Source organism: Zophobas morio, unplaced genomic scaffold (assembly GCF_036711695.1).
Source record: "Zophobas morio isolate AGI-343-1 ecotype UQ-CSIRO unplaced genomic scaffold, CSIRO_AGI_Zmor_V1 ptg000011l, whole genome shotgun sequence".
NCBI classification, from domain to species: domain Eukaryota; kingdom Metazoa; phylum Arthropoda; class Insecta; order Coleoptera; family Tenebrionidae; genus Zophobas; species Zophobas morio.
Genome location: NW_026972116.1, coordinates 17,259,235 through 17,273,254, shown reverse-complemented (window position 1 = coordinate 17,273,254; position 14,020 = coordinate 17,259,235). Strand labels below are relative to the sequence as shown.

Genomic DNA, 14,020 nt, shown 5'->3' with positions numbered 1-14,020 from the left:
GAATAATAATTTCCTGTAACACTTTCGACAACTGTTCAATTTATAACAACTTCACAAATCTTTTCTTGAAATAACTCAACGTGTTTTTATCACCCAATTTATTCAACGTTTCACACAACAGTCTAATTAGCATTTAATGTACTTTTTGAAGCTGATGGTCACGAGAACTCCAATACCCTCCTTATAAAATAAACACCATAATTTTTTTTAAGTCAACTTTTCCCTTTTAATTAAAGGTAAGGTAAATTAATTTTACATCAAAGGAACGAACCAAGAGAACGTCAAACTAAATGTCGGATTTTAAAACACTATAATAAGACACCTCTAATTAAAGATGTAACGTTCACCCCATCCAATAAAAAATGTAACAAAGGATATCAAAAGAGGTTTGTCTCAGGACAAAGGCAAAATAGTTTTTGTCGCTGCCACTGCTGCTTGCTTGGCTTATTAGTTTATACAAGATAATTCATTTCAAATAATAATCATTGTTAAAATGGCTATAAAAGCAAAAAGGTAAACGCGTACGTGCTTTCAAAAGAAACTTACTAAAAATATAATATTTTAGGACCCCAAAACCGGCGGATATGTCAACAGATGCACTGAAAATGCTTTGGTATGCTCGTTTGCATCCAAATCTTAAATCAAAATGGATTGTTTTGATTGTATTCGTCAACGTGTTTCTATCTTTCTTAATAATAGTTCTAGCAGTAAAAGGTATCACACTTTCGTACAACGACGACCTCTTTTTTATGTCAGAATGTTTACAAAGTTGTATTTTACTAACACATGTAAGTATTTTAGTCACAATTTATACGAGCTACTATTTTGTTCCAGACAAGCGTCAAACTGGTCATCATGCACTCTAATAAACGAGACTTAGCAAGATTGATTGAGAAAAAATCAAAATTTTGGCAAGTCGTTGATTTTAAAGACACACCACTGTACCCACAGTGTTTAATTATTGCCACTTTCGTTAAAAAAATCATTCGATTTTATTTTTTCACAGCCATGTCGGCTGGTATTTTTTTTGATTTGCAACCACTCACTACAGGATTTTTACCTACAGGGTGTTACGTACCACAAGGGTGGTACAATTTTCTCAAAGTTATGATGTGGTACATGTCGTGTGTTGTTCTTTTTTCTGTACAAGGAACGGATTGTTTCTTTTGCTCGCTGGCGAGCTCTCTAACTGTTCAGTTTAAGTTGTTGGCTTACAAGTTCAAGAACTTGACGATTCCTTCTAGCAATGACGAAAATACAGGGGAAAATCTGATTTGGAGCGAGCTGCAAAAGCTAATTGATTACCACAATTATTTGCTAAGGTATTGTATTAATTTTGAACATCAGTCAATATGTATAGCTACGTTTTCAGTTACTGCGAAGAACTTAATGTGGTTTTTAGAGGCGTTTTTTTGCTTCAGTTTGGGATATCCATCGCTTCGGCTTCTTTGTCTGTTTTCATTTTTATGCAGCCGTAAGCTTGACTTTTGATTTAAGACGAAAGTTAATTTGGTTTTTCAGAGGTGACTGGACCAACAGAATAAAATTTCTGTTGTACTTTGCAGCTATTATTGTTGAGACAGGCTTTTACTGTGTGCCCTTAGAATTTGCCATGAATATCGTAAGTTACTTCTAAGTTTCTTAAAAAAATATTTCATTTGTTCTTTTTTCAAATTTTCAAAAATATTCGACTTTTGACTCATACGACTAATAAATGGCAAGTTCTCACATAACCTTTTTCAGGCTCAACAAATAGACGATGCTGTCTATGATTCAAACTGGTATAACATAGACGGGGTTCAGCTCAAGAAAAGTTTGGGTGTTATTATTAACAGAGCTCAGAAACCTGTCATATTCAGCGCGTATGGAATGATTAACATGAATCTTCGAACCTATATTTTAGTAAGTCTTATAGGTAGAGGTAAGAATGATATTTAACTTTGAAAAGGATTTTTAGATATGTAAAACTGTCTTCTCTTTTTATACATATTTAAATTCTGCACAAAAATTGTCAGTGAAGTAATGTCAACTTCGTTGTATGTAGCACTCTTATTGAGCACTTGTGAATTAAACGAGTAATAATTTGGAGCAATCTTTCGGTTTTTTTTATTTTGGACTTCAAATACTTCTTTTGGTAAGTTCAACTTACTCCGTAGGACAAATAGCACTGAATGTAACGAGTGTACAATAAAAAATGTGATTGTAGCAGACCTTGAAATTATTATTAGCCGTTTTTCTTCATAACCAGGTACTTATTACTTTCGGAAACTAAGAAGGCAACCGAATTAGAGCTTGGATAGTTTCATCATCTAGTGGGTTGACAGATAATTGACATTTGACTTGACAGCTTTTCTTTTTGGGTGGTAAAAATCAGTTCTTTTCAGAACTAATATGTCAGTTTTCCTGACCTGGCCAGACCTGACCTAACTTTGCCGTAGAGAATTCGACAAATTTTAAACGTCTGTATAAAAAATTTCGAACAAAATGGCTCTGTGGCACGAAACCTGGAAGCGGCTGTCCAAAGAACTTTTTAAAGTAATGGAAGAAACCCCGGGTACTTATTCTATCCATCATTTATCACAATAACTTGGTTTGTCTGTTGGTACATGTAATCTATATATATAAAAATGGATGTTGGTATATATATCTGTGATCGATAGGCTCCGAAATCGTTTGACCGATCACCATGAAATTTGGCACATGTAAGTGGTTTTTCATGGAGAAGGTTTTTGTGGTATCCGCTTTGCTGTAACTAGCCACTAGATGGCGCTATAGCACATCAACTTCTACACCGTTCAACCAATTCTCATAAAAATTGGTACACGTTGGCATTTGACTATGGAGAATATTTTCGCCCTATCCATTTTGCTGTAACTCGCCACTAGATGGCGCTGCACCACATCAACTTCTGTACCAATCAACCGATCCTCATGAAAATTGATATACGTTGGGATTTGATCATGGAGAATATTTTCGCGCTATCGATTTTGCTGTAACATGCCACTAGATGGCACTGCAGCACATCAACCTCTCTGTTAAAGTATTATGAACTTAGAGAATCAGCGGCACCCATATATCTAATACTACTATATTGCTATCAGGCCTCAAAAGAGTCCGAAAACACAACGGCAGAGCAATATATCGGACCTCTTTGTCTCTCTATAGTACCAAACAGTACTGCTCATATACTCGTACTTGCTTGATTTTTAGTCGATAACGTGACTAGATGTGTTTAGACATTTCATACGTTCGCTTCTATTTTGTGTACGTGCGCACAGACCCTCGGTACTTTTCTAGACAGAAAACAATATCTTCCGTTTCCCTTTGTCCGTTAACACCGTTTCTATGTTACTTCTGGAGAGTTAGCAAGTATTAGATATATGGCGGCACCAATGACAACATTGTTTTCGTTGGTATTACAACAAAAATCGTATTGACCGCAAAAGAAAATAATTAGTGATGTTCACTGCCTACAATCCTCAGTAATAACAAAAAGTGAATTACTAGAGATTATTGAAAATGCCACCCAAAAAATCAAACTGATTCCGCGCATTCCAATGCTTCCTACTGATTTGCCCTTTACATTCAAACGACTACAGTTTCCTGTGCGTCTTGCTTTCGCGATGACAATCAACAAAGCCCAAGGGCAGTCTCTGCGCGTTGCTGGATTGAATTTAGGAAATCCATGTTTTTCGCATTGTCAGCTGTATGTTGCTTGCTCCAGAGTAGGAACTCCAAAAACTCTGTACGTCTATACACCAAATCGAAAAACCAAAAATATTGTTTTTCCCTTCCTGACATGTAAACAAAATATTCACACACGTTTGAGATGCCGCGTAACAGTGACTTTACGCACCAAATATCGCTTTACCGCCTTTGGGTGCCAAAGTAACTCAATATGCATTAGCCTGTAGAAGCTCTAATAAAAAAAGTTCTGTATTAAATAATAAAAGAAAACATACTAGAACACTACTTTACATCATGTTTTGTTCAATCAAAACTTTTGAATGAGAAAAAATGAATTATTTAAAAAAAATCACATGGCGCCATCTCGTGGCTGTCTGTATTATAGATTCCTTTAGTAAACGTCAAGTCCCGAAACTGTCACTTCATTTCGGAAAATATTTTTAAAAAGAAATATTTTTTAAAATAAACTCAATGTCGGGGAAAAAATTGAATACAATTTTCGTGCGTTAGGCATTTTGCAGGTTTCGGTCCCATGCCATCCTGCGCTTCGCGTCGGGTGGCAAATTAGGACCTCAATCTGCAAAATGTTACCTACCTCACTCATTATGTAAATAACTATTACCCACTAGCGTTACGATAGATGTTAGTATTGATTAAAATGTGTTCACGTTGTTTCAGTTATATAGCGAATACAATAGTCAAAAATTTTGTTCATTCACGTGAATTACTAATACAAAAATGTGTATATTAATGAAAATAAATTTAATAGCATCAATATGAGTTATCTTATTATTCAATTTTCTACAACGCATTCTGCGCTCCAGACCATACATTTATATCCACATATATACAAAGTAAATATATACACAAGCAGGACAACGTCTGCCGGGTTCCGCTAGTATGATTCTAAAAGATCTTTATTTGTTTCCCTATCGTCTCACATCTGTACATAAATTTGAATAAAGGAACGTCTCTTGTTTTCATTTTTACTTTCTAAAGATACAAACATTTGCCATTTGCTTTTTAAGCGAAAAAATAGGATTCTTGTCTGAAGTCTTGAAAGGTGAAGAAGTGCTGTGGATGGTGTCTTGGTTTTGAAGTGTGAGTTTTTGAGAAGTGCAAAACCCCCAGGTGAGACCGATCATCATAAGTACCGTTCTGGGTTTTCTGTTCGTTTGTGTACCGATTTTTGAATCGCCGCCCCCGAACGTGACCGGTTTTTTCTGTCGTCACCGTCACAAGTCAAAATCGTCGTAGGGTACCACCACCGCACTCCCCTGCCGGGTACCGTCTTCGCGCGATTTCCAGGTTCAAGGTCGCCGCCCCCAAGTCCAGGAGGAGCCCGTCCTGAAGGAAATCGCGCACGTTTAATTATTCTTTTGTTTATTTAATTTGATTTGTCGTTATTTAAGTTATTAGCCGTAAGATTACTATTTTAGCCATGTAAATGGTGGCAGGGAATAAAACCGATTTATTGTGTAAAATATTTCTTGCCGTTTTATTTTATTATCTTGCTTTCGCGGGTGCTCACCACCTGAAATCCGTGTCTCCGGGTTGAGAGCAGGCCCGGCGCTCCCTTCTCCGGAGAGGGGGCCGGCGCCGGAGCGACCGCCGCTCTTGACCGAAGCCGCCCAAGGCTTGGCACCGAAGTACGCCGCCCCCACACGTTATCGGCGAGATTCCGGACCGTCCGTCCCACCGGAATTTCGTCCCAGTCTCTAAGATCACAACATCATTCTTTACGGCCAGAAAGGTTTCCTCTCTGGTATGGTTGACATACTGAGTTACCGTGCTCTTTTGCCTTCTTCCTAATTTCTTAACCCTGCACCTGAAGACCTCTTACGAAAATGTGCGAAACGTTGAGCCCGAATACACAATTCACACGGTCCCAACCCGGAAAACGATCATATACGTGTCCTTGTTGAAACAATGTTGAATGCAAAATTTTCAAATCGGAAAACTCCCTAATACAGGCAGAGCCTTTTTTTTATCAATTTTTTCGTAACATAATGCATTCGAATCACAGATAATTGGGAAGTATATATAATATATAGTTGCAGGTCATAGACAAACAAAAACAAATTATAGCCTATCAAAATAAATTTATGTAGGATGTCGTTTGTTGAATGTATAGAGCTTATCACAAAGACCTAAAAATATTTTTTTTTATTTTTCACAAAAGCTTGACGTATTTGACTGTACTTCAGGGAAGTCCTGTCGAAATAGCCTTCCACGATTTTTTTGTTTTTAATAATTCAATTCTGAAACAGTGCCAGCTAACCAAAATTTTTCAAAAACTCAAAGATGGTTTCTTTATGTTGATGAAAAGGTGCCATCTACCGGATAATTATTTATTAATTTTATTTCAGTAATCTACGTTAAGCAGATTTGCACCAAAATGAAAAGGTGTTTTCTAACCTAACATTATTTCGTTGTTAGGTAAATGTCATTATCAATAACCGTCAGTTTTTAATGTCTCTTTCTACACTCTAAAAAGGCTGTAAATAACTGAATTTTCACTGTATGCTACAAATATATTTTTAATTGTACACCCGTTATCTAAAATTTACATAACCAAAAATATACGATTGTTACTTTCTAATTTAAAAATAGTAAAGACAATGATAAAGAACAAAATAAAAACCTTGGTCTAAATTATTTAGACAGAACTTCCCTCGCTCCTGAAGTACTTGTAGTTTACGAATCCACCTTGTTTTTATCATAATTGCTTCACAAAAATTTTTCATGTAGCCGAGATCACGCAGCAAATACGTCGTGGCCGGGAGGTTAATGGTTGGATTTTAGTATAATATATTTTACTAATAAGTATAAAAGGTTAATACACAATTTCGAATTTTTGTAAAAATTTGGATACCTGAGGGGAAAACTTCAAGGCAGATGCATAAACCACACAAGTACAGGAGCTTGTTACTTTATAAAATTTAAATTCAAATTGTGATATAAATTAAGACAGAATAATAAACTACAAGTACAGCACCATATTATTTCAAAAAATTTATGTAGATAACCGTAACTGTAAAAATGATGAAGGGATGTGATCAAATGGGGATGATGTAACCAAATTTTCTTACCGTTTTATGATCTATAAAAATCGACACAGACGAAAGGCGACAGACAGGCGGAAACGCAAGACGCAAGAAAACATGAAAGTATCCATTCGTCGGACTTTATTACAAAACTTTAGTTTACACTCGGGAAGGAAAAAAGGGCAAAAAAGCGATAAAAAAGAGTGCACACAATGCGATTAAAAAAGGTGCCAGAAAAGATTATGAAAATGGAACAAAAACATGACGAAAGAAAACGACCCAAAAAAGAAGCACAAAAAATGCAACAAAAACGGGATAATAATATCCACACACAAAAGTGGTCACTGAACACAAATAAGCTAAAAAATCGAAGGGTCCAACAAAGCGTTAAAAAAAAGGTGACAAAAAAATGGATAAGTTGGCGAACCCCGGGTTTTTCAAGTTCAAAGCGAACACTCTTAGCACTTATTCCACGTTTCAGATATAATTTAAAAAACAGCTTTACTTATATAAATGTTAAACAATAAAAGTTATAATAACTAGAACAGGAGTATAACTGACATTTGTTAAACAAAATTTTTAGGTGACTTAACTATACAACGCATAGGGGATGTCATCAAATTGTTGGTGGAGATTTTTTACAACAATCGGTCCAGTAATTTCGAAGATTGTTTGGCTAATAAAAGTCGACACAGACGACAGACAGACGGAAACGGGAAACTTACTTTTTTCATACTGGAGGGTCATGAAGCGTTGAGAAAACGTGAAATTATTACAATACTTACTTACCTGGGGAGATAATTAAAGAAATAAAGTGTGTGTTCTTAAATGTTTTTACTCCAATAATATCGAGTCAAATTGCATCTTACAGTATTATTAATTTACAAACAACGACGTCTGCATGTTATTTTTAGACGTCCGTTCTTGCAAGAAAAATATCGGTTGCATGTAATAAAATATTTATTTTACTAATTACGAGAAACGGTAATTTTAAAAAGTATTTACCTCACGTAGTCAGGTATTTATGAATAATGTAAAACATAAAGACGAAACAATTACATATTTTAAACTGTCATCTATAAGTGTACAAGCCAATTAACTGCGCACGCTTCTCAAGTTATGTAGCATTTGATTGGTTATTTGTTTGAATTACAAAAAGTATAAAAATGAAAAATATAAAAATATGGCAGTGTTAGTTAAGCTGCAGATGTGAGGGTTTGTAATCAGTACGTTTCTCTGTGTATAACACACGATTTTTCTTTAATTATTCTTTTTCAATGTTAAGAATACCGAGATTTAATTAAATATAGTGCAGTGGAATGTTTTAAGAGCCGGCCAAGAGCACCATATGACTACGATACGTTCTAATTTGATTAATTTTAAACGTGGAATTGCTATAAGAGAAAGATTTCGTTCATTTTATAAATTGTTCCATTTTTTAGAAATTCCGTTGTATAAAAAAATATTTTTTTTATTAATATTTAATTCTAATTTACTGGATTTTTCTGGCAACCGCAAATTTTGTCCACTGATCTCTTCTATACTTTAATAGCGTCAAATGAAATATTTAATTCGATATATTTTTTAACTTATATAAAAATGTCCGATAATCGAATTAATACATATTAAAAATTATCCGACCGACTTCTTACGAAATTTTAGAACACTAACTCATACCTAAAATTTATTTATTCATCTAGTCCGAAACGTTGATGATGATTTCATTTTTGACCAAAGTTCGTTGATAAAATATGATAAAATTTAGTGATACATTTATCTTATCCTACATTTATCATAATATAACAATTTTTTTTTTTTAAATCTAGTATTTGTCGAATTTGTTTGTTCTTCAATGGCAGTGATTTACTAATTTTAACATCTTTACTCACCTGCAACATTATTAATTATATCGACTAACATTTCATTTCACAGCATTGTCTATATTTTGTGCTAAAAATAATGTGGCATTTTTCTTACTTTCTTCCTCCCAATAGAAGTAATCACCATTTAACAAAAAAATAGATATATGCACCCAAAATATCATATATCGTACATTCTTCTCGTTTTACACGTAACCACTAACATCAGGATCTACAATATATAAATTAAAATAGCAATAACAAATCTAATGTTTACTCTACAACCTCGCAATCCATTCTTGTACAAACATTGTCGGTAAACTACAGAAAGACCTTCTTTAACGATACATTTAAAAATAAAAACATAAGACACGATTCTGTAATTTTAAACCGCCCTTTAATTAGGGCAGAGACAAATTAATTTTGCATCAAAGGTTTATGGTGATTGGTAGCTACGTTTGAGTTTAAAAATACATTAAATAGGTGACACGAAACCCGAATAACTTTTATCTCAAAGTTTAATTTTACCTTATCATAAAAATTTTAAATTCTAATACTTGCTGTTTGTAGTATTAGGGTGAGTTAATTTTGTAGTCACAAAGAGGTTAAAAAAGGTTTAGAGGAATAGACGCCCCACAGCCTTTATTTTCGGTAAAGTAGTGCACAGGTCACATTCTTCTCATGGCAGTTGAACGTAATCAGTCGGTGTACTTGGTATACATAAAATAAATTTGAGAAATGTTTCACATGAAGTCCAGCTTCAGCATGTAAGTTATTGATTGTTTATTTGTGGTGTTAACTTTGTTGTCCACATTTTTAGCACTCTTGATTCAGATGACTTATCCACTGATCCACTAAAAGTTCTATGGTATGGTCGTCTTCACCCAGGACTTAATCCACTTTGGTCCACGATTTTAAGCCCGATAAATATCTTACTGTGTTGTTTATTCGTAGCACTGGCATTAGAAGGTGTTTTCCTCTCTTACAAAGACAATTTATTTTTTACAGCAGAATGTCTGCAGACTTGTTTCCTGATGGTTCACGTATAAAGTTATTATTGTTTTTATTTACTTAATCACAAGTCTTTGTAGGCCATTGGGATAATATTAACTTTACGTTTACACAGATCAACTCTACTTCAACTACTTGACCACAAATTAAAGTTTTGGAGAATTAAAGACTTTACCGGAGATATATACGAGGAGTGTAGAAGCATTTCTACAAATATTAGAAATATATTTCGTTATTATTACGGTTTAAATTTTTTCGTGTGCATTTTCTTTGACCTACAACCTTTTTCAACGGGATATTTACCAACAGGATGTTACATACCCCCAGGGAGTTTCAAATATTTAACAGTTTTGTTATGGTATTTGTCTGGTGTAGTCCTGATGACTCTTCCTGGAACCGACAGTTTTTTTTGTTCGCTTGCCACTTCTCTTCTTATACAATTTAAACTGCTTGGACACAAATTTAAGAAACTGGAACTATCTGACTCTGGTTTCAAAAATAACGCGAAATCGTGGGCTGAATTAGAGCACTTGGTTAATTATCACAACTTTTTATTAAGGTAGGTTACTATGTACTGACAACTGGTTGCAATAATTTCATACAATTTTAGTTTTTCAAAGAAATTGAACTCAACTTTTCAAGGAATATTTCTTCTTCAGTTTTTACTGGCGATTGCATCTGGTGCGATATCCGTTTTTATTTTTATGCAGCCGTAAGTGTGGTGTAAGGTTACTGAAATTCTAACCACTTTTGATACTTTAGAGGCGCTTGGATTAATAGAATGAAGTTTTTATTGTTCTTTGTTGCAACTACCATAGAATCGGCCTTCTACTGTGTTCCTTTAGAATTCGTAGCAAATGCTGTAGGTTGTTCTTAATAGTATATCAGAAATACAAATTTTTGTTTTTCAGGCGAACGATATAAGTAATTCTGTTTTTGAATCAGATTGGTATCAAATAAAGAATACACAACTTCAAAAATGTTTCGTTCTTGTTGTAATGAGAAGTCAAAAAATTGTTGTTTTTAGTGCGTATGGTTTAGTTTGGATTAATCTTCGGACATTTGTACAGGTACGTGGTGTTTTTTATTTTGAGTATTTGGGAAAAATTATAATATATTTTTTTTTTTGTTCTAGATATGTAAGACAGTGTTCTCTTTTTACACATATCTGAATTCTGCAAGGAAAATTCAGACATGAATGATTTTTTTAATCTGACTGTGACATAAATTGCACTGGTCTACTTTTCTTTCTAGCACCCATAGTTTTCTCAAAATATTTATAATCAGAAAATCATAAAAATAAGGTATTTACCTATCCGAAATATGTCATTAGGAAATTTACGTCGGTCTCTGACATGGTCACATTTTCGTCAAAAATATATATTTCGAAGTTATGAATGTGTATTCCTAGTGTTATGTCGATCATCTATCTCAATAATCTGACGTGTAAGAAAAAACTAATTTAGGATCAACACCTCCAACTTCGCAAAGTCCACGTACTTTTTTCTTGATGATCATTTTTGGTTATAGGTCAGTGTTATCTGAGAGCAAACAGATAAAACTTTATCGATTATTACATGTTGTAAAAAAATTGCAATTGCATGCTCTGTACCTTCACCACCAAAAGAATATTGTGAAATATCCAAATACTTATGTACTTGTGAAATTTATTTGAAATAAATATATTATATAATGAAAATAAAATTTTACTTACTTTCCTACACTATTGCATAATGAACATAGCAAAATCGTAATTTTCAATATTTTCAAAATTATCCAGAAATTTGTGACATAATTATCAAAACTAATTTTTTTATCTCGCTCCACTTGTATAAAATCTATCAAACCTTACATCCACTTACATCTAAAGATGTTGTGTCTTGGATATGTATGTTATTGCTGATGAAGTGCTGATAAAAGGGGAGACGGAAACCAAATCATGGCTGATTTAGACGTTTTGTTTACACCGTTGCCATGGAAACCGTGCGTCTAGTCGCGGTTATCAGCTGGAATCGGGCCCTGTTCCGACAGTGCCCAACAGCAGTAACTCAATTGCGGGTTTTAATTTGCATTCTGCACGAGTGAAATTGTGAAAATTTCGTTATTTTATAACAGCAGATTTTAGTTCAGTATTTATTGTTTTCATATTAGTAACCGCCAAGCCATGAATATTTTGTTTTGAATTTACTTATTAGGGAACACTCTGTTAGAATATGTATTATTTAGTTAATTTAGTTTAATAATTCAAATCCGCCGCATATTATCCTCATTACCCGATCTTCGAAAAATAACCAATTAGTCCAAACTGCAGCTTTCACACAAGTTTCCCTTTAGTTTTGTATTTAAAAAATCCATTTGTGCTTTTATTTCAATTAAAATTCAAATATTGTCTTTCTCGAATTTATAACCACAACTGAATGAATATTAGAACAATTAGAAGCAACAAAGCAAGCAACATTTAAAAATGTCACAACACAACAAAAAAATTACCTTACATATGGTTAAATTATGCATTAATTCAAATTTACATCACATTAACAAGGCATACTTGAAATAAACACAACACGCAAATATTAAATGGAATAAAAAATCAAATACTAACATCGAAAAAACCAACACATGACATGAAAATGAAAATTAAATGACTTAGGTGATTACGGTAAATGAATGATTTCTGAAAAAAGTTGTCTTAATTTTATTAACAAAATCTACAGTGGATCCAAGCAGCTACATCTACATGTTTTTGCAGAATAAAACAGCACGTTATAGGTAAAGCTCCTGCTAAAACCGCAAATATAAAGAAGAACGGTTGTTATCTACCATAGACCCAAGCAACTATGTTGACATATTTTTTGCAGAATTTAAATATGTGAAAAAAGAAAAGATGGTTTTATAAATCTACAAAAGTTATTTTAGGCTGACTCTAAGAATATTTAATAACTTACCACAACTAAAGTCCCTAGATTAATCCAAACGAGACCATAGGCACTAAATACTAAAAGTTTTTGACTTTTCATCATCACAAGACTGAAACATTTTTTTATCTGTTCTTTGTTTAGTTCATACCAATTTGATTCATATACTACATCACAAACTTTGTTTGCCTAAAAATAAAATTGCTTCAATTTTTCTTGATACTTAGTACTCCTATAACATACGCTGCTTATTAAAAATTCTGCTGGTACACAATAGAAGGCTGCTTCACCTAGAGTTCGAACAAAGTACACAAAACTTTTCATTCTATTACTCCACAAACCCCTAAAAAAGAAACAGTTCTTACAATAGATCACAAAAAAATTGAACTTACGGTTGTAGAGAAATAAATATTCCTAATGCACCATTTGCGACGGGTAATAAAAATTGAAGCATAAACATTGGTTGAAACGCTATATTTAATTTCTGACAATAACTAAAAGTTTTAATAAAATCATTAGTCCAATATTGCATTGGTGTTACCTCAATAAAAATACATGATGATCAACAAACTCTTTCACTTTCTTCCAAGACTGTTTATCCGATTCTTCAGTACAGATATCATTTTCTTTAATTTTGTAATGTAGTAGTTTAAACTGTAACCATAAAGAAGTTGCAAGTGAAACAAAGAAACTATCTATTCCACAAATAACCAGACAAGCGACAACCGACAAGTACCATGCCAGTACTACTAAATACTTGAATGAGAATGGAGGTACATAGCACGCCGTAGGAACGATTCCTCCTACAATTGGTTGCAAATCATAAAGGATAAGTGTTGTAAAAGCCAAAATGTAGTAACCACGCAAAAGCTTCTTCACTCTCATTGTAAACACTGAACATTCTTTTTGTGTTGCGCTTGTAAAATCTTCAGGTTTCCAAAACAATGACCTTTGCGTTACTAACTGTAGAATTTTCTTCCTGTAAACACGTAAAATTAACATTTTTCCTACTACCTATAAGAAAATTGTAAAAATGTGTGTTTTTTGTTTTATTTTTATATTACGTGAGACGTTAAAAAGCAAGTTTGTAAACATTCAGCAGCGAACGAAATATCGTCTTTGTAAAAAACTAGAATTCCTTTTATGGCCAAAGCAATTATCACGCAGAACAGAACAACGTTTGTTGCATTTTGAACTTTGGACCGACGGCTATCAAGCAATGGGTGAAGCCGAGCATACCACAGAAGTGTTAATGGGGGCTTAAGAAACTCATCCTCATCCAGAGATCTAGACATATTGTCACAAAACTATTGTACCATTTTATTTCAACTTACGTGTTAATGGAGGGATTCATTGAAGACCAACAAATCTGTCAATAACAATAATGTCAGTAAAAAGTAAAAAAATGATTGGTAAGTTTTACCTAAAACTATTACACTCTTAGTCTTAAAGAAAATCAGTTATTTTACCAGTAGGGGAACTAGGGGCTTGTTGTAACAGG

The 14,020-nt window shown here is 33.6% G+C and overlaps 2 protein-coding genes across 2 annotated transcripts; one reads left to right on the top strand and one right to left on the bottom strand.

The window, feature by feature from the left end:
* The first annotated feature begins 493 nt into the window (after nucleotides 1-493).
* LOC135126784 (uncharacterized) lies at nucleotides 494-2,079 on the top strand. Its single transcript, XM_064052925.1, has 7 exons — nucleotides 494-513; nucleotides 566-788; nucleotides 835-1,018; nucleotides 1,067-1,322; nucleotides 1,522-1,621; nucleotides 1,744-1,921; nucleotides 2,045-2,079. The coding sequence occupies exons 1-7, from the start codon at nucleotides 494-496 to the stop codon at nucleotides 2,077-2,079; spliced, it is 996 nt and encodes a 331-aa protein (XP_063908995.1).
* A 9,514-nt stretch (nucleotides 2,080-11,593) lies between these two features.
* Nucleotides 11,594-13,814, bottom strand: LOC135126779 (uncharacterized). The gene is made up of 6 exons (XM_064052920.1): nucleotides 13,759-13,814; nucleotides 13,061-13,498; nucleotides 12,912-13,013; nucleotides 12,763-12,862; nucleotides 12,550-12,708; nucleotides 11,594-11,623 (listed from the first exon to the last, which is right to left on the bottom strand). Exons 1-6 carry the CDS (start codon nucleotides 13,812-13,814, stop codon nucleotides 11,594-11,596), a joined length of 885 nt encoding a protein of 294 aa, XP_063908990.1.
* Between the last annotated feature and the right edge of the window lie 206 nt (nucleotides 13,815-14,020).

Bases quoted from the DNA above. Each gene is read 5' to 3' on its own strand.
- LOC135126784 (XM_064052925.1), top strand. From the start codon at position 494: ATGGCTATAAAAGCAAAAAG. The intron at 1,019-1,066 runs GTATTTTTTTTG...TTTTACCTACAG, and splicing joins TTTCACAGCCATGTCGGCTG to GGTGTTACGTACCACAAGGG. The intron at 1,622-1,743 runs GTAAGTTACTTC...AACCTTTTTCAG, and splicing joins TAGAATTTGCCATGAATATC to GCTCAACAAATAGACGATGC.
- LOC135126779 (XM_064052920.1), bottom strand. From the start codon at position 13,814: ATGTCTAGATCTCTGGATGAGGATGAGTTTCTTAAGCCCCCATTAACA. The intron at 13,499-13,758 runs GTATGCTCGGCT...ACGTGTTTACAG, and splicing joins CCCCCATTAACACTTCTGTG to GAAGAAAATTCTACAGTTAG. The intron at 11,624-12,549 runs GTAAGTTATTAA...CTGTCGGAACAG, and splicing joins ATCTAGGGACTTTAGTTGTG to GGCCCGATTCCAGCTGATAA.